Below are 20,545 nucleotides of genomic sequence, written 5' to 3' on the forward strand. Positions count from 1 at the left end.
AGCACTTCTTTTAAGTCCTGGAATCCGTTTTCTGCCACATTCTCCTTAAGTCACTTCTTAAACACTACTGCCTATGCAAGTCACAGAAACAAACATTCAGTGGCTCTTTTTCTTCTTTCTTTTTTCTGTAGCATCTGCTATGTAACAAGAGGCCCTGTTAAACTGACTTGGCTGAGAAAGAGACAACAAAACCCCTGTGTCAGAGAGCTTGGCTTAAGGATTAAGAGCATTGAACCTAATGTGGCCAAGCAGCTGATAGAAGAGAGCTCATCAATTATTTTTGTCCTAAATCTAATTATAATAAAAGTCAGAACGCGGGTACAGTTACTGATGACTGCAGCATTCTATATAGCAAGGTTAAAAGCTTCATCAACTGAAGACAGTTGTTTTCACTCTAAGATTACCTGCCCTGATTTGAAAGTATCACAGGCACAAACAGTTTCTTAATTTATTTATTTGTCTCAGCCACAGCTTATTATTTTACATTTTCCTCTCAATGAAATGATCAGTGTCATATCAGGTTATTGGCTGCTGTTACTCCACTGACGAAAATGACACACCAATGACATTACTGTAATGAGCCACAGGGCCGGGAGCCTACAGACTGTTCACACAAAGGTAAACACACTCATCACACTGATATATTAACATGACCTCACACATGAACCCTGCACATCTACACCGATATGACAAGCTTAATTAGTTTAAATCACAGCAAGAGATGAGGGTGACTCAGAGGGGTTGAGTAGAACACAAATGTATTCTCTCAATACTTTTAACTGAGGAGGAAGTGAGAAATTCCAGTCTAGACGCTCACTATGAAATCATCGTCATACTCTCTTTTTTTGTCCACGAGTAGCTCACCAGCTGTCTCCCCTCATCTATGATGAACTGTATGAGTATGTCTGGCTCACACTGTAGTCTGATTAAACTGCTTTTGCTTGCTTGCCGATGGCCATTTTCCCATCACACCCACAAATTGTTAAATTCTTCTTGGCAGTACAACATTATAGAAGGCCCCCATTTACAGAGGAGATTACAAAGACTCAGTGTTTAGATTTATGAGTTTTTACAACAGTAAATCAGTGATGCATACAATGGTGACAATGGTCACCTAATCAAATCCAGAGGTCTTTAAACTTCACATTCATCTCTTAAAAAGCCATAACATCATTGTTATAGGCCTACATGCTTCCATGCATGATGGGAATTGTTGGAATACTGTGGGGTGTTTCATTTATGACAGCTGTCTGACTGATGGCTTTAGCAGAGTCTCTGCCACACAATGAAACATTTTCTCCACTGCCAGGATGAAAGACTTTGAAAGGATGAAAGACTTTGAAAGACTTTATCTTTATATTTTAGCAGTAATTTGATATAAATATTTTTTTGGCAAACATACCAATTACAGGAGACGTTTTGTGTAAAAATAAGATGTTGATTTCCATTGAATAATCAAGAAGAAGTGTGGTTTGAGACCTCTATATTTGAGAAATAAGATCTTTTTAGCATATGTACACAGGTCAGGAATAGCGCAGTGAAAGAAAATGTGTGTACATTTTAAATATACTTTATATTGTGAAGGTCTGTAGCACTGGTGTGAATAAAACAACGTGACATGTTCCACAGAATTGTGAAGATGACACTTCATTGTTGCAGAAGGCAAAAATTTATATATATAAAATTCACAGTTTTGCTGCAAGTATACATTTCTCAAACAGTGTTGTGTCAAAAATACATCTATCTGAACTTTTAAAGTAATTTGGACTTTTTTTCAGACCCCTGAATAGAGCCCCTAACTTGACATGAGTAAATCATTAATTGTTGGACAGGTACAGGGTGGTAATATTCGTCTCTATCTGTCCGCAGTGCTAGGGTGACATGGATTGCACCATGAGCCTCTCTGATCTCTGTATATGACAGGCATGCCTGGCTGGCTGCTACAGTCCACAAAACACATGGTGGGATGACAACACAGTGACAGCTGACCGCCCTAAAAAAGTCCAGCATCCCATCAGGGTGGACCACCAAAGTGACAAAATATAGGGGTAAAAAATTCAGCTAAAAGTACCAGTTTGTTGAATCCTCTGCAAACTTTTTTCTCTTCACCTGTTCAAACCAAGAAGCATTTACACTAATACTATCAAGATTTATCCAGCCCTCTATATACAGTATTTACCAAAACAAGAGTTTTTTGGTATGACTCATTATTGACTTTTTTGGTTACCACTTCCTTTCACAAAGGCACCAAAATCCAGTTTAAAGGGGATCGAATGGCCTTTGTTCTAAAAGTCAGGCTCAGTAAGCGTATTCACAAAGGGCCGAGAGGACAGAGTCAAGCAGTTGCTATTCAAGGAGTAAGACCCCAAAAATATACACTCAACAAAACACAAGCAGAACATTGGGGACAAGGGGGGAAAGAGAGGAGGATTAAGTCCAAAGGCTTATTGCGGTCGATCTGGCTTTAGGCCAACAAGACAGTGCTGTTTATATAGTATTACATACAGTATGCAGTATAGTATTACATAACAGCAATATATATCCAATACCCATACTACGACACTAGTTCCTAATTCCACCCATTCATCTAACATTTCACAATATTTTGAGATTTCTTATTATTCTCTAGGTCTAATTTCCCTGGCATGTACAAAAATTAATTACTGTAGTTGACAGTAAACCTTTAATACTCAACCCTCCTCCAGTCCAGACCACAGGTTTGTGTGTGACAGCTGTGTCTGTGCCAATGGCCCTGTGAATTATCACAGAGGCACAGAGGGGGCTGTTGAAATGCCAAAGCCTCTGTATCCTCCACTGTACACGCCACAGTATCCACTGCGGCCCATTTGAGATATAACTCTCAGGCATGTATTAGCTGAGAGAGGAGTTGGACAAGCTTGATGATATACCTCTACAGAGAGCAAAGCCTATCTGATTGCTGTTCGGATGTTGAACTATGCCGTGAGGGAGCTGCTGAAATGATCCCTGGAAGACAAACAAGCTGTGCTGGCTAACATGACACCCCTTGAAGGGAGAGGAACTTTCACAGGGGCTTATTCAATCACACATATTTACTTTTTGCTGTAAAAATGCATTCTTTTGCTGATCTCTGTTGAAATATTGCTGGGTTTATAGAAAAAAGAACAATAAATGTATTACCCCTGAGGTCACAGTTCATTAAACAATTTTCTTCTTTTGGCACAGCTAGATGTTAAAAGCACAGTGGGGTTTCACAATATGTGTCATACTGTCTTTTTTGTCTTTTCTCGTGGTTTCTGGGTGATAATTAGCCAATTCATCATTATCAGCATGTTCTTCCCAAATAACTCCCCCTGCTTGGGGCTACCTGGCTCTCACTTGGAGGGTGTTAGAAATAGGAGTAGACGTCTTGGTGTGAAGGAGGGAGTGCCTTTCTGACGTCTATATCCCATGTATAGTCACAGAAGCGGTCAAATGTCTTGGAAGAGCGAATCACTGAAGAGATTCAGAAAAAAGAAGGGTTGGCAAACAGCTGCAGTTGTTTCCAAAAAAGTAATGGGTATCCAGTACTGCATTGCCAAAATACTTATTTGACTCACCACAGCTTGGACGAGCTCGCACTCCAGCTTGGGCGAACAGTGTGGTCCAGACGCTCCGATCCTTTCCCTACAATTGCTTTTGTTTTTGGCTTGCACGGACCCGCCCCCCGGACAATAAGCAGCCATGGATGCCATCAAGAAGAAGATGCAGATGCTCAAGCTCGACAAGGAGACCGCCTTGGACAGAGCTGAGCAGGCCGAGTCAGACAAGAAGGCAGCCGAGGACAGGAGCAAACAGGTCGGCATCCAGTGTGAATTTCACTCTGGTGCTTTTACGCACCGGTGCCAATTGCACGGCACTGCCCATTGTTCTGACAGTGAGGATTAATGTGTATTTCATAGGATCGAAAAAGTTTTGACGAATCATAATGTCTTTGCTTTTTCCCTCATTGTGCTTTATATGAAACAAAATAAGGGAAAAAGTTGAAGTTGGCAACAATGAGGAACATTACCATTTACTGTTGAATTTAATAGTAAATGTAGTAGTAGTTAATAGTAGCCTAGCTGTCATCGTTTCTAAATGGTTGATGTTCTGTTTATTATTATGTCTGTTTGCAGACACTACGAGGTGTCGAGTACTTGATGCTGTACATAATACATCCCGATGGTGTCTGCTTTCAGTGTAAATAAATCTCTCGCTTCTCTGTGTGCCAGCTTGAGGATGACCTGGTGGCACTGCAGAAGAAGCTGAAGGGAACTGAGGATGAGTTGGACAAGTACTCTGAATCCCTGAAGGATGCCCAGGAGAAACTGGAGCTTGCTGAGAAGAAAGCCACAGATGTGAGTTTAAGCTGACAGCACCCCAGACGCCCATTGCCTAATGGTTTGACCTTGAACCACCCCCTCTGATCTCCTTAGCAGGGCGAGATTACCCCCCCCCCCTTCTCCCACCCATTACTTGATTACTTAATGACTTACTCTAATGATCAAGTTATGCAATAATTAGTCAGTAAAGCAGAAGAGACTCTTGAGTTATATAGGATGAATATATCAAAGAGTTACATTTAACACGTGCTGTATATGGTAAGGCCACCGCTTACAGGCTTACTGATGCATTCTGAGGACCAGTGTAGGGTTTCAGTCGCGCATTTTACAGGCATATTTTTACCAGTACAATCTTCAACAGATTTGTGCTTGTTCTGGTTGGTTTCAGTTGGTTCTCTGTCTGCAGTTATGTCAAAACCCCGATTAAATTACTGCCAGTATTAAATGTCACACCAATTAAGCCCAATTGATGACGTCACAGTCAGCGACATCAACAAGAAGGTACATAAGTAAGGATGATATAAGATTAGATAACCTTCATCCCCAGAAGGGAAGTAGCCTAAAACATACGAATACATACATGAGATTGTTATACAATATGTGAAAACAATAAATAGACGCTTTTTATAAGGTTACATTTACATTTACATTTACATTTAGTCATTTAGCAGACGCTTTTATCCAAAGCGACTTACAAGGGAGAATAACATTCAAGCTACATTGCAACAGAGACATTAGTGTGACAATAAATAAATTCTGCTAAGTAGTGCTAAGTAGTGTTAAGTAGTTGTAAGTTAAGAGTGCTAAGTAATTGTAAGTTAAGAGAGGAGGTACCCTCTGAAGAGCTGGGTCTTCAAGTGCTTCTTAAAGACAGAGAGGGAGGCCCCTACTCTGGTGGTTTTTAGGCTACACCATACACAACTAAAGTAGTGTGTATTTGTGAATAACAGAAAATCACAACATAAAATCACGACACAGTTAATCACAATGAATACATACAAAACAAACACAAACAACACATGTCTTGAGCTTGCATGAGGGTGTTAACAGCATATAGTCTAATAGATATTGCACTTGTAGCAGTGAAACAAAAATGGTAAGGTCTAATTAGTGGAAGCCCCAAGGTGCAGAAGTTTATAAAGTTGAAGAGTATAATGGTAATAAAAATACTATTAAGACTAATAATAATAGCAAGTCATCATTTAGTGCTTTAATTAGCCTAATATTAATTATTTGTACCAGGTTGTTTATATTGCTGCTGTGATTTTATTGGGTGAGCTCAATTTACCAGTAGGGGATGCACTTAAAACAATTTATGAGTTGGGTAGGTTGTATGTCTTCTAAAAAGTATTTTCTTTAAACGACCATTTGTAATGGGAAAGAACATTGTAAACCAATATAATTCGTTTTTTTTATATCCAGTTGATACATTTTATTATTTGCGTGCCCAACGCGTGACTTCCGGACTTGATGGCACATCCCAATCCTCATCAGCGCTTGATTAAAGGCGGTGGGGGCAGGGATCAAAGAGTGTATGTGTGTCGGTGTGTGTTTGCACGGAGGCTGCCTGCACGGTGCTGAGAGGAAACTAGCCTAGCTGAGAGAGAGTGAGAGAGATAGAAAGGGGGGTAAAAAAAAAAGAAAGAAAGAAAAGAGCAAAAAATGGCCGGTGGGAGCTCTCTGGAAGCTGTGAAGAAGAAAATCAAGTCGTTGCAGGAGCAGGCCGACGAGGCGGAGGACCGGGCGGCGGCACTGCAGCGGGACCTGAACCTGGAGAGGAGCTCCAGGGAAGCAGTAAGCTGCTGCTAATGGCTTAAGGCAATTAGTCCGCAGATTGCCGGCGGAATTAGAGGCGCAAATCTGGTCAAAAAGCGTGGCTGCTAGGCCCAGACAGCGGCGGTTTGTGCTCGAATAGCTAAAGACAGGTAGCAGGTGCATGTGTTTGAAATGAGCACACTGTAGACGTGCGTAATGATGGAGAGATGAAAAGACTCCACCCGACTCATCCCGGATAAACAAGCACTCTTGTAACAAGTAGGCTAGGCTATCGTTACAGCAGCGACAGTAGCAGTACGGGTGCTCTGAGAGAAAATCCTCTCCTGTGTTCAATTCCCCTAAGTGGAGCACAATAGAGCTGCTTTTCCCCTTCCAAAATAACTTAATAGTTTATTGCCATGTGTCTGTAGCTCATTTTTGGTGCAAGATGATTAAATGGTCGTTAGGCAGGATATGGCAGGTCTGACTTTACAGACTACATTCCAACCTCCCTCCCTCCCTAGGGTGTGTTCCTAACCCCAGACCAAGCTCCTCAGAGAGTCTGGTTGAAGATGCTGTAATGGCTGGTATATTATGGCCGGTCCTACAAATAAACTTAATGCAGTGTTTGTACTCCTCTAGGCTGAGAGCGATGTAGCTTCCCTGAACAGACGTATCCAGCTGGTTGAGGAGGAGTTGGACCGTGCTCAGGAACGTCTGGCCACAGCTCTGACCAAGCTGGAGGAGGCTGAGAAGGCTGCTGATGAGAGCGAGAGGTGGGCATACTCCACTCATACATCCATGCTTTTAGTCTGGGGTTTATGCAGTGGCTGAAATGAGTGCAGTATGATTTTTTTTTTTTTTTTTTTTTTTTAAACTTCTATGCCATAAGTCTAGAGTTCCTGCATAAAAAGAGGATTAGTCATAATCCATGCTGTTAGAGTTAGAGTACCACTCCTCAACATTTACCTTAATGCTGCCACTGGTGGCTGGAAGTTATATTGCAACAGTGTTAAGAAGAGAAGTGTGTAACACATAGAATACTGATAGAAAATCATTTTTCACAGATTGTTTTGAATGCAAATTTCATTCATGACCAAAAGTACAAGTGGCACACCTGTAGCGTTTTACTTAAAGCTTAAATTATTGTTTTTTTAGTATTACAAGGACATAATTTTCTACTGAGTGTGCTGTCCACCATAGTATTCAAGTGAATTTGAAGTACTCGGATGTTTGTCTGGATAGTCAAATAAAGCACACGTGGAAGCCTAGTTCGTTTTCTTCCACCAATGGTAATTTCCTCCCCCTCCAGAGGCATGAAGGTTATTGAGAACAGAGCGATGAAGGATGAGGAGAAGATGGAGCTTCAGGAGATCCAGCTGAAGGAGGCCAAACACATTGCTGAGGAGGCTGACCGCAAATACGAAGAGGCGAGTTTCTTAGCTCTTTTCCTTTTAATGTGACAGATGACATCAATGTCCACTTTCTGTTAGATGTTTACTTTAGGTATGTGCATTGATGTATCCAACTAGTGTGCTGTGTGGGACTAAACGTCAGTACGTTGTGACTTCAGGTGGCCCGTAAGCTGGTGATCATTGAGAGTGATCTGGAACGTACAGAGGAACGTGCTGAGCTGTCTGAGAGGTAAGAACTTCCTTCCTTTTTTGTCATTCTTCCCTTCCCCTTCAATTGCTCCACCAACTCACAACTTGAAACGACTACACGTTCCATTGTAATCTGTTATAATATATTGTTTTGTCTCATGTCTCTTCCCGCTTGGTGAACCAAAATGTAACACATCAGCAAATGCTCTGAGCTTGAGGAGGAGCTGAAAACCGTGCAGAACAACCTGAAGTCTCTGGAGGCTCAGGCAGAGAAGGTAAAACCGAAGATGATGCACAACAGATAATCCACATAAATAAACCCTGGAAATCTGTTTGAAACTATCTTGTGTTAACACAGTAGTGATATTTGCCTAACTCTGGCCTTTGTATGTGACTACAGTATTCACAGAAGGAGGACAAGTACGAGGAGGAGATCAAGGTTCTTACAGACAAGCTGAAGGAGGTGAGTTGCCTAAATCTCCAGTGACTCATTTTAAATATGAGTTATCCATCCTGTTGCATTTTTTAATAAGCTTTTTGATTGAATTTTGACTCATCAGTTACTTCAAAGAACTGAATTGACTGTATTTATTAATTAGAAAGGATACTTAGTTTTCCTTTACTGCACTTGAGTGCTTTAAATGTCCAGTGGGGCCCTGTCCAGAAACACATTCATGTTCTCTTAACCTCATAATGTAAGCTGCTAAATGTTTGACTGCATTCTTCCACTTAGGCTGAGACTCGTGCTGAGTTTGCTGAGAGATCAGTCGCCAAGCTTGAGAAGACTATTGATGACTTGGAGGGTATGAATCTTTTACATTTGCTTTTTAAGGAACAGCAGAGTTTGTTTCACAAAATGTAAGCACCTGTTCGTAACAGAGCAACTGTGATGTACACCGCTTTTCCCAAATTTCTCAAAATCCTAAAAGGGAGTACCTCTTTTATGTAAACATTTGCACAGTCTTTGCTTATTTATCTGGTCAGCAAGGTGTTCAATAGTCCTCAGGACAAATATCTGCACTGTCAGTTATCTACGGGGGGGGGGGGGGGCAAAGCAGCGATCCACAGAGGCTGGCGTGATAATATTCACATTAGCAGCAACATTTCTCACCACAATGCTTTTTGGCATTCCTGTACACTGAGTTTTCAAGGGCCAGCTAGTCCCAATCAGCCCTCCTCATGGTCATGGAACATGTGAGGCAGTTTCTCAGTGACTCCTTTGGAATTTGACACAATATCGGCAGCTGTTGCTTGCACCCTTCCTATTTCTGTCCTGCCTGCTTTTTTCAATTTCTCTGTTTGCATTTTACCTTCTTATGTTCTGACTCCTTATGTTTTCTTTTGTCTTCCCATTTTTTAAAATTGCAAATCCTTCACTGCCACCTCCATAATAACTACCATACAATAGATGAGCTGTATGCCCAGAAACTGAAGTACAAGGCCATCAGCGAGGAGCTGGACCACGCCCTCAACGACATGACTTCCATGTAATTCACCACACCCTTGTGTTTGCTTTGTGCCTTAGCCTTCAGCATCCCTAACTCTCACAATAGTAGCATAGCTCCCTCTTGTGGCATGTTTGAGTTTTTTAATCCTTCCACTGCTTGGTTTGTGTGTGAATGAAGTATTTGTAGGTATTTTTAACAACATTTAAGGCTACATTTCACAAATCTCTTTATGTAGGAAACAGCATTCAATAATAGTTGGATAATTTTTCGCACCACAGCCACATTGCATCAATTTCATTCTCATCTTTTAGCTTTTCTGGCTTAGAGATTCATCCTGTATTTCCCTTTTTGCTTCTGCATGTCATTTATCTTCCATTCTTCTTTTAATTTCTCCATCCAACATTTTTTATTTTCTCCTTTTTTCACAGCTAAATTTTTACACCCCTTCACCCCCAGAAGCCACCCGCTGGTTGAGCGTCTTCATCTCTTTCCTGTGCAGCACTGCCCAATTTTCTGTCTGCTCTGTCTCTGTGTTTCTTTACTACCTTTCCACTACTGCACATTGGACCATTGCTGCCGTCATCGTTTTGTTCATCTCTCGTCTAGACCTCGGAGCCATATTGCTCTCTGTAAAATAAACATTCTTCCAACTATGTCAACCCTTCCCCCTTTCTCCTGAGATGTTTCTTCATTTCCATTTATCCCATCCTTTTTTTTTTTTTTTCTTTGTCTTCTTTTTTTTGTTGTTGATGTTTGTCTTCTATGTGTTTAATTTATTTTGTCGAGTAGCTTTCGAATAAACTCTAAAGCTCCTCTCCCATTTACTGTTGCTTTTTCTGTTTGGGAGGACAATTATTTGATACAACAGTATTTCTGGGTGCTAATTCATTCTACTTAATGAACTAGTCCTCACATAAAATGCATAGTTCTCCATTTTCCACTTCAACTAGAAGAATACTGGAATATAATATTCATGACAGGTTACCTGCTTTGATAGTCAGTTTATTCAACTGTTTGTGTTGTTGCCGCTAAAGAGGATCTACTGCATCACTAGAGATTTTAATTTGAAAAGTATTGAAACAATCATCTTTAAGGTCTCTGGCCTCCTTTTTTAAAGAAGTATCAGTGTGTATGTTGGGTACTGTGCTGTGTTAGGTACTAAAAGCCATGGATGCTTCTTCTGAATTAAGCATTTATGATCGTATAGGGTCATTTCATGCTGTTCGAAGTGGCTCCGGGGGAAAAAACAATTTTCATACCAACAAAAGTATGAGTGCTGTTGCTATGGCTAACAAGGACAGCAAGTATTGGCAACAGCTTGTTAGATCTTTTCGGAAATGTTACTGAATGATAGTTATTGCTTTAGTTTGATATGTTCCTGAGGTCAGCAGTTCATGATTCGCTTCAAAGCAACAGTTGCTCTTTGTCTTCTGTACTAACTGCCTCTTTTCCTTTTCTCTTACCCGCTTTCTGACGGTCAAGATCATCTATACAAGCAGCTTGAGAAAAACCGTCTTCTGACCAATGAACTGAGAGTAGCCTTAAATGAGGCGTGAACTGGAATGGCCTCTTGTATGCTTTCATTCTTCTGTAACTCAAATGTCCAGACATATTGTCTAATGCTGTGATGTGTAAAGAGTATAGGCAACTGTGTCTATGACACAACTTAAACCAAGTAATGCTTTCAACAAACAGGAGCCAAACTGTAAGACTTTCAACATTATGCATGCTCAAACTACAGTTTCGGATGGATGGTCAGACAACTCTAGGTCATGAAACATCAAAATCATCTGATATTTTTTCTTGGTTATTGTCAGGGCTGTAGCACAAATTCATTGAATTCTACATGGTGCTGTTTCTCATTGGATGAAAGCCGGTGATGAGTCTTGTGGCCCACAGGCTCATGAAATGCTGCATGGGGTCTAGAACTCCCTTCACTCCTGACTCCACCTCTAATCTTGTAATGGCGACTAAGGCAGAAGGACAAGTTTCAACAGAAATAATCAAACTACCAATTATTTTAGTTTTAATGCAGGCTTGATTTGCTCTGGTTTTTTGCAATTGGAGTTTTTTCAGTTCAGTCAAGACACTTGTATCACTGTTTGGACCATAAATAACATAATGAGTAACATTCTCAATTAGTGTAAACTTTAAATAAACAAATCTTCTGAGTTCACTTAGATATAAAGGAAGGGAGTAAAATTTGGTAATGATATGGCTCTGACTATTCGTGCATGCAGGGAGAATTTGTACCAAATCTTCCCATATGGAGTTGTTTATAGGTTTTTGATTTTGGTCATGTTGGGGAGAACATCTGCTTGTTAAATGACAGAGATTCTTGCCTGAACCACTGCAAGGCTCAATTTCTGAATACTGTCACTTAGTGCAGTTTTTGTAAAGGGAAAACCAAACTAATTTAGAGCTTTGAAGATAAATAAAAAGGACTGTTGCAAACAAAAATCTGTTACCTTATGCAAGACTTTCAGGATCATGTTGGGGACAGTTTTGGTGACGTGAAAGAGGAGAGTTTTTCATGTGGGTGTCTAATTTGAGGTGAAATTGGTGCTCACTTTTGTGTTTTTAGGCCAAATTATTATTGATCGACCTGAAGCTGCTTGGAGGGTTCACTTAGACTTGATTACTGTAGGTCATAAGCATAATTTAAATTATTTGCCTTGTCTTGTCTAGACCCATTTTTTTAATGCTAAACCCAGCTCATTCAGTGGTGACTACAGCTCTGTCTATAGCTTGAGTATAATATTTACGGTCTGATTCTAAATGTTAAATATCAAAATGAAACTTGAGTTTGTAAAAGTTGGCTCAGACAGTATCTTAATGTAGGATATGTGCTTACCTAATGAATGTCAACTTCTGTTATCAAAAAGTACAGCACAGCAAAATTTCCAACACTTATAAGGTTTGTAACAATATCCAGCACATGTCTAACACTCTTTCCTAACCTGGACTAGAGCTTTGTCTGTTTTTTTATATTCTGTGCATCTCTACGCTGTTTTGTTTTTATGATTTTAACCAATGCAATGATATATTAACAGATAAACTCACACGTACTAAAGAAGAGAACCTGCGCGTAAAGCAGATGCTGGATCAGACTCTAACGGATTTGTGTAACCTTTGACTCAGCTCTGATCCTCTTCCCACATTGCCTCATCTGCTCTGAATATGGCCGGCTCCTATACATGGGTGCTACAAATAATGTAGGACTTTGTGTTCATGTCTCCTCTGACCTTGTCCTGAAGAAACAAGCTCTATAAAAGGTAGTTAAACTACACTGTTTTGTTATACACTATAACCAAAATGCGGATACAATTCACTGTATAACTTTAATAAGTTTGTTTGTATATGTTGGGAAAATTTGCACTTTTTTGGGAAAAATACTGCATATAATCATCATGAACAAAGCCATACTGTAAGTTAAGCCAATGTTATATAAAAAGGGACTTTTATTATGTGTACTTTTGTAAAGTTGCTTGTATGTCTTTGTTTCTCCTGTATTAACATTTTTTCAGTCAATTATGTTTACTTCCAGTTTAGCAAGGAAGTAATTCTTGGCACTGTTGCTTGAATGTACTGTATTGTTCCAGCTAAGTGAAAGAAATGTTTGCACACTGTACTCTTCTGTTCATCATTTAGATTTTCTTTTTCCTCATAAAATGCATTTGATTTTTGTCTCCCATTTTATCATGGAAATGTAAAGATCATAAATAAATGGTTGAATCAAGTATAATTTACTCAATGACTGTCTTTATTAAAAAGGTTCCCCGTGCTCTGATAGAATAATGATTTTGAAAATGGCTCCTTGGTACCAGTCAGTAGTGCGAAAGAGAGTAGGGAGGAAAATGTATGATGGCAAATGTGAAATAAGCGCTTTGTTTGATAGGAATATCTTAGAATATTCTGACTCAGGGTTGGGAACCACTTGGTGAGGCTTTAAAAGGGGGTGGATGGAAGAGGCTAATTGGTTAGACTTTAAAGAAGAAGAAAAAAATCCACCCTTTGTTGATTAAGGACAGTGACAGTGGCTTAATTTTTTTTCTTTTTTAAAAAGAGTATTTTACATATTTTTTTCTTTTAAGTTACTGCACATGAGTGAATTTAAAAGGCAATAGTATCACATTTTAGTGTAAGCCACATTTCATATAGTATAAATTACAGGGTTGTGTGTATTAATGGATTATGAGGGGCACTTCACCCGCAGAGGCTGTACCTGCTGTAGCCTTTCCTCGCCACAGGGGGCAGTGTGTAAACTCAGCGCAGATCATCTGCAGCAGAGGAGGTACAGAGGTGAAAGTTCGCAGCTGGGCAGCCGTGCTAGGAAACCCACGACCAGAGAGGGAAATATGTGTGAAAATTCGGTTTTTGACATGTCTTTACAAGACAGCAAAGCTGCGTATGTGCTCAGCAATGTCGCTGAAGTGGTTGAGCGGATTCTCACCTTCGTACCGACCAAATCACTTCTACGGATCGCAAGGTGTGTTTGTCTGCTAAACAGTGAGCTCGGCTAACGCTAATGGCTGTCGAGCAGAAGTGAAACTGCTCTTAAAAGACATTCAGGGAAGATAGGAAGTTAATGTCCCAGCTCGAGTAGTTCTATAGTCCGCGTACTTAGTGTGTGATAGTTTGCAGGTGCTCAGTCGTGTTATTTGATAGTAGCGCGAACGTATTATTGTGCTAAGTTGGTAATAGCAGGTGATGCTGAATGTGTTTGTGTGTCTCTCTAGTGTGTGCAGGCTGTGGAGGAACTGTGCCCGCAGGGTGCTGAGGACTCAGCAGCAGCTGACCTGGGTGTCAGCCAGTGGGTTTTCCAACAGTGAGGTCCATGCTCTCTGCAGCATCTTGGCCGAGGAGGTGGAGGTAAATAGTGGGCAAAAAGGGTCTGTTTTGGACAGTCAAATGTAGAGGAACTTTGTCTAGGAGGATGCTGTTTGAAAAATACACATTGGATAATGGTAAATAGAACAAGAACAAATAGAACATAATGCCATTTATGGCAAAAATCCTCTTAAGTAGTAATTGTAGGGTGAGTTCTGTAATACACACACCCAGCTAGATATGTTTTTCAAGCGAAAATCTGAAATATGTGTCACTAGGAACTGAAAAATAAACTTTAAAGCTTCAATACAGAGCTGGAACAATATACACCCTCTGGCAACTTCATTAGTTACACCTGTGCAATCTAATGCAAACCAATACAGCTGCTGGTAGTGTGTTGGAATGCATTAATGCATTGAATGGTGTTCCTAATATTTTGTCCACTCCATTAACATACTTTATGGGGGCAAAATATTAGGAAGACTTTTCATTATAACGCACCCCATTACACCACAACCACCCACTATGACCTCAATAAAATACATAGACCTACCTTTCTGACTAAACCTGAAAATCTATACACTTCAAAATTTATGGCAGAGCTGTTGTATTGTATAGGTGTACTAATGAAGTGGTGGTGAGTGTATATGATACTGTAATGCAGATATTAGGAATATGATTATTTTAACAGTTTAAAGTTACTTGCAAAAGTCCATGTTTTTCGCCATTCAGACACATCTTGTGAGAAACCCGGCAATAAAAATGTGGTATACTATTGTACAATGTGTTGTAGCCACTTAGAAATCAGATTAGAAATCACCAACTGCATGTTTTAACACTGTTTTAACACATGCGCTTTGCTGTTGATTATTTGCAGAAAGTATTTCTCCTGCCCAAAACCGTTCTAGCAATGGTAGACTGTGAGACCTTCTGGGGAGCTTATTGCAACAGGCAAAATAAAGGTTGGTAATAGATATTATAACACATTGCTTTTGTACTTAAGTGTGTTATGTTCATTATAATGTATATCTCATACATTATTGCTATGATCGTGGTAGCAGAGAGACATATCCTGTATTAGGAAATTGGTGTAAGATGATCTACAAGTAATCTTTAAAAGGAATGTTGTAAAAAGTTTGAGTTAATATAACTGAAACAGAGGCAGCCTGAACTAGTTATACTAGTAAGTCTATGTGCAATGTTTTTTGTTGAAGAATAAAAGGTGTAAACATTACAATATATGCTTAGGTGACCTTTTTTTTTTTTTTAGAAGAATGCTTATTAGGTCCTTTTGACCTCTTCTAGCATTTTGAACAAGTAAATCAAACAGATGGTATAGTTGCTGTTACAAAACAAGCGACTTTGTGTAAGATGCATTTGTGCTACTAATCCGTGTGTTGTTAGACTCCAACCTTTGCTTATTTGATGAAAAATGTATAATTAAAAATACAGGTACTACCCTATTAACTGCAAACTACCTCACACTACCTGCTAGTTTATTATATTCATATGGGCAAAGTTGACCAAGTATAGTAAAGCATTGAAAACTATGTTAATCATTTTAAACACCAAGCATGCAGAATTGGGTCATATGAGGTTGCAGGCCAGTTAGCATTAATTTTAACCTATCTTTTCCTTGTTGGTCTGTTTCAACTTGTGGGTGAAGTTTCTCTTGTCACTGCACAATCAATTCTGTCATTTTTATTTTTGTTTTGACTGGCCACTTGCACTTTAGAGCTTGTGACCTTTTAAAAAAAATCAGGACATCTCATAGTATTATTGCACAATTAGCATGGCCAGTACTTAGATAAAAGCGAAGCCGGATATGTTCAAATGTGTTTAATCAGTTGGTTTATTTGGTTTATTTCACTAGTGACGCACTGAGAATTGTTTTATAACATAGTGTAAAACATAATCAAAATTGCAAGGCTTACCTGCAGTTTAGAACTGTGGTTAAACAATTGACTAGAACTAACAGACTCTGCCAGCCAATGAAAAACATGAAATTCAGGCTTTTATATAGATTTCACTTACATTTTGATATTCACTATGTGCACAAAGTGTTTGAAGTTTTTTGCAACTCTAAGAAAAGTAAGTAAGTCTCATTGCTAATAGAATTGTACGTTGTTGGTATAAAGTATCTGAATCTAAAATTGTAACATAATCCTGGTAATATATTCTTAGTTTATGATTAAAATGATGACCATGCAAAGGGTTAACATGTTTTTTTGCTTTTTTTTGTTTTAACTCCAAAGCAAAGAAGAGTCGCAACAGTCCAGACACTGAAGAAATAAACCTGCTTTTCCCCAAAGGCTGTGACATCATGGGCATTACTACACCAGGCATAGTCTGTAAGTTTTCCTCTTTCATGTCTCACTTCTATTCCTCATTTATATACAATATATTAAAAATGAATCCCCTCATCATCCAAAATAAGCCACAGCGATTTCACATTACAGGAGTCACTTAGTTAAATACTATCATAAAAAACATTTTTTAATAGAGCCTTAAAACTACAGCTCCAACGGTAATGAATATGCATGTTTAACATATAGAACTACTCAGATGCTGTAGAGAAAATAAAAGCGAACCAGGTGTCTTGAGCATATCTAAGAGGAGTAGTTCACTTTTCAACAGACAGGGCTTTGCATTAATCCCCACCGTTGCTGCCTCGTTGGAAAGCACTACTGGTGGCTGGCACCCCCCCCCCCCCCCTGCCTCTCCCTCTGATATATTGCCTAGTCTTCCTGGTGCTGTGCTCCCCATTTCTCTGTATAATCACAACCCTCTAGAGGAGTGACTCTCCATCAGCCATGTTCCCTTTCCTCAAGATGATGGCTTGTCAAGCCTCCCATCATCTATCAGGTTTAATGGCAGCCTATGCTGTTTGTTATAACACTCATTTTGTGATATTGCAGCTGAGGGTCACCACAGGGTCACCATGCAGCTCTAATTCAATTGAATGAAATCTTTGATTGGATAAGGGTGAAATGTATTGATTACTTGTAACAGGTTTTCATGCAGCCTAGAGTACAACTAGTTATTTATGCATGTTGGCAGTGGACTGCACAGTATTACAAGACATAGTTGTTTTTTTCCTGCATAATCCTGCATGAATTCCATAAACAGACACGCAGTGCAGGATGGGAATAAATGAGATACTTATGTGCACTATTTGCTCATTTTGAATACTATGAAAGGTTTTTTTGTGATGTTTCAATTCTGTTGCACAACGGGGGTTTAGCACAGAAAAAAATTTAAACCCTGAAATGTTAAATGTGGAAGTGGTTAATGAGGGGCTGCCTGTCTTAAGATCCTGTATATTTATGATGACACAGCTTCATGTTCTTTCATTTGCATAGTAGCACAATCATCTGCTAAACTATGTACATACAAAGCATGAATAAGCGCCTATGATTATGCCCTTGACTGAGAGAAGTGAAATTATACTTTTGTGGTGATTTCTCTAATGTTTATGTAATTTGCTGCTCTTTTCTAAGGCTGCAATTTGTGATGTTGTGCAAATACCATGTCAAATGTTCAGGTCAATGTTGTGGGTCCTCTTGTGATAAAAAGTTATTTTATTCTGCCAAGATTTGTTAAGTCCCAACCCAGCAGCAGCCACCACCACTGTTGACTGGTGGATAAAGTGCCCAGTACTTTGAGCTGCAGTTCCTCTAATGGCCACTAGATGCTGACTCCTGGAAACTTAATATGTCAAAATCAAGAGAAGACTCCTCATGTGACTGCATGTAACTTACCATCCTATGATACTGATACTTCATGATTGTCTCTCTGTGCAGTGACTCCCAGTGGCTCTTGCTCCAGCCCTCCCCAGGAGTACCAGGAAGGGGAGGCAGGCTTTGCAATCATGTTCCCCAGCATGGATGGTGTCCACATCAAGCCCTTTCATTTTTGCAAGAAGTCCATCTCCCCAACAGCACTGAAAGAAGCAGGCGAGTGAAGGCCCACAACAATTATTCAGTTATCTAAACTGAAAGATGCAATGCTTGTAATTTCCTCCAGAACTTGCTCTCGTATCAGACCCTCATTCATTGTGCTTTCTCTCTACAGGACTTGTTGACAACCCAGAGCTGCGTGTGGTACTATTGTTTGTCTATGAGGCATATAAATCTGGACCTTTCCTCAACCAGATACTGGAGCCTCTGGCCAAGAGCAAAGCTCTCATCGCTGGAGGACTGGTAGAAAGTGTCTTTTCTCCTGCCAGACACTGGTGAGTTAGGATCCTGTGCTTAAATCAAGGTTAATGATCAGCAATCTATGAAAGGAGGGTTGTTTAATACATAGTTAATAGTTGTAAGTGATTTCCTGCAAATATTTTGAGGCTTTCTTAATTATAGTTTTGAGAAGTTTTCATAGACAATAAGAAACATCCTGTTTAAAGGGTTTGAGTCAGATTCAACCCAGTATTTGCTTTGAGCATAACTTTGAGGGTAAACTCTGGCTTCTGAAAATAAGCATTTAAAACTGAACCTTTTAGTTTAACCTCACTTCATATTTAAATTGAATTCCTGCATTTCTCTGTAACTTGTGCCACTCATGTCACCACCAATATGTCCCCAATATGTTCAGAGTTGAAATATTGGTGGATATGTTACTGCTCACTCTGACGCAATGTTGCTTTTTCCATCATCTCTCTGTAGCTGTAGCCAAGGTGCATACGGCGTGGTGGGCCTGGCCCTGAGTGGCCCTAAGGTGCAGGGGGCATCTGTGCTCTTGGAACAAGACGTAAGCAACTCAAAGACGGCTGAAGCCATGATCCGGAGGCTGAAGGCAGCCAAAATTCCTGAGAGGAACACCTTAGGGTTCATGTTCGCTTGTGTGGGGAGAGGCCAGCATTACTACAACAACCAGTCCAACGTGGAGGCTGACGCCTTCCGCAAGGTGTTCCCTAACACCCCGCTCTTTGGCCTGTTTGGCAACGGTGAAATCGGCTGCGACCGAATTGTTAAAGATGACTACACGCTGTGCGACTCTGACATTGACGGTCTGCAGCATGAGTACACGACAGTCATGACCTTGGTCCACCTAGGTTGACTGATCCACAATGACAATGGCAGGAACAAAGAAGACCCATCATGATCCTCTTTGGAACAGCAGTCAGGAACTACAGATATTCTGTGCAGCGTGTTACTCGAATCACGACTCAGAATATTGCTGTCATTTCTGCTCCTAAAGCAGGAAAATGATCCCTTCAGCCATTAATATAATGGCAAGATTAGGGAAATTATATCTGTTGGAGCCTGTGTGTAAACACAGATTTATATTAAAACTAGTGCGTCTCACAAAGTAAAGATAGGACAATACTGATCATCTCTTTTAACATTCAATTGTGATATAGCGCTCTTGTAAAATATGTGTATATATTTTTCCCCAATTTCCGCACACATTTAAGGCATATCTTACCCCCTGACATCAACCTTTTGGTCTGGTTGCTTTGCAGATTAGTAAATTATACACACTTGTGTCCCAAGCTATTGTTAAAGTTGTTGATTCAGCAAAGGCACTTTTTATTCATGTAAGTAAGAGGAGTGAGGTCCTTTTTCCACAGAATCAAGGCGATCTTGATTTAAATGATGAATGGTAATATAATGGTAATATAAGTTTTACACTTGAGGTGTTTTTACACTTTTGTCTTACCATTGTAAAAAATAAACCTTGTTAGCCTGCAAATTAATAACATTAGGCAACATGTCTATCTACCTTTTTTCAGTTGGGCACAGGGTAGCCAGTCAGAATTTTAGAGTGCCTCTTTTTATTCACATGATTTATCTACTACTACCTACTAACTGTTAAATGGTTGGGCTTAATGGTCACTTCATCTCTGTAGCTTCTCCAGCTTAAAAAGAAAAAAACAACATTCATTCTAAAAACTAGAACCTCTGTTTCACCCACCTTACTCAGCTTTTCTACAATTGACTGAATTTAGGAGACAGTTGTTAGTATTTGGAAACTGAAGATGAACCGTCCAAGATCTGAAAATTTTGATTTGATATTAAAGAATAAGTTCTTGGTATTCTTTCCTGAAGTCATAAATAGGAAAGGTTTTATTTGAAATCTTGATAGTATTGTCTGAGACTAACTACGTAGTTGCACACATGTCTCTAACAAAACCTAACAGATGCCTTTTGTGAATCTGTGTCTGACCAAATCCATTGAATGCTACAGTTCATATTTAGATTATTTTCTAGATGGCCCTGTCATTCATTCACATTTGTTTTTTTCCTTACTATCAAGAATATCCTGATATGATAAAGGTAACATTTCCAGCATATGTATGTTTATTGGTCATGTAGTTGCAGTTATGTTAAAAATAGCTGATGTAATTTCAGCTTTTATATAAAAGGTGCAACAGTAGTTGTTGCAAGGCTGTTTTCTTTTCTTGAAAGCTCCAATATTTTTCTTTCTAAGGAATTAATTAGACGTTATTTGCCAAGAGTATCTTCCTCCTTTGTATCGTAATCATATTACACACATGTCCCTTTATAGTTACTAAAGAGGAAATGTAGGCTACCTGTATTTTAAGTTAGTATTGTTTATGGCT

General features: G+C 39.5%; 2 protein-coding genes across 7 annotated transcripts; both read left to right on the top strand.

The window, feature by feature from the left end:
- The first annotated feature begins 3,696 nt into the window (after positions 1-3,696).
- LOC133982152 (tropomyosin alpha-1 chain-like) lies at positions 3,697-12,340 on the top strand. 6 transcript variants are annotated; one of them, XM_062421089.1, is made up of 9 exons: positions 3,697-3,816; positions 4,233-4,358; positions 6,741-6,874; positions 7,411-7,528; positions 7,672-7,742; positions 7,902-7,977; positions 8,103-8,165; positions 8,436-8,505; positions 12,204-12,340. In XM_062421089.1, the coding sequence occupies exons 1-9, from the start codon at positions 3,703-3,705 to the stop codon at positions 12,284-12,286; spliced, it is 855 nt and encodes a 284-aa protein (XP_062277073.1). In that variant the 5' UTR covers positions 3,697-3,702; the 3' UTR covers positions 12,287-12,340. The 6 variants fall into 6 exon arrangements, with proteins under 6 accessions (XP_062277073.1, XP_062277080.1, XP_062277089.1 ...); XM_062421096.1 differs by lacking the exon at positions 12,204-12,340 and adding an exon at positions 9,111-9,193; XM_062421105.1 differs by lacking the exons at positions 3,697-3,816; positions 4,233-4,358 and adding an exon at positions 6,006-6,137.
- A 1,118-nt stretch (positions 12,341-13,458) lies between these two features.
- On the top strand, positions 13,459-19,683 carry fbxo22 (F-box protein 22). The gene is made up of 7 exons (XM_062444350.1): positions 13,459-13,639; positions 13,890-14,022; positions 14,858-14,942; positions 16,236-16,331; positions 17,784-17,936; positions 18,055-18,214; positions 18,645-19,683. The coding sequence occupies exons 1-7, from the start codon at positions 13,509-13,511 to the stop codon at positions 19,036-19,038; spliced, it is 1,152 nt and encodes a 383-aa protein (XP_062300334.1). The 5' UTR covers positions 13,459-13,508; the 3' UTR covers positions 19,039-19,683.
- The last annotated feature ends 862 nt before the right edge of the window (positions 19,684-20,545 follow it).

The sequence above is a fragment of the Scomber scombrus genome, chromosome 1 (genome assembly GCF_963691925.1).
Source record: "Scomber scombrus chromosome 1, fScoSco1.1, whole genome shotgun sequence".
NCBI classification, from domain to species: Eukaryota; Metazoa; Chordata; class Actinopteri; order Scombriformes; family Scombridae; genus Scomber; species Scomber scombrus.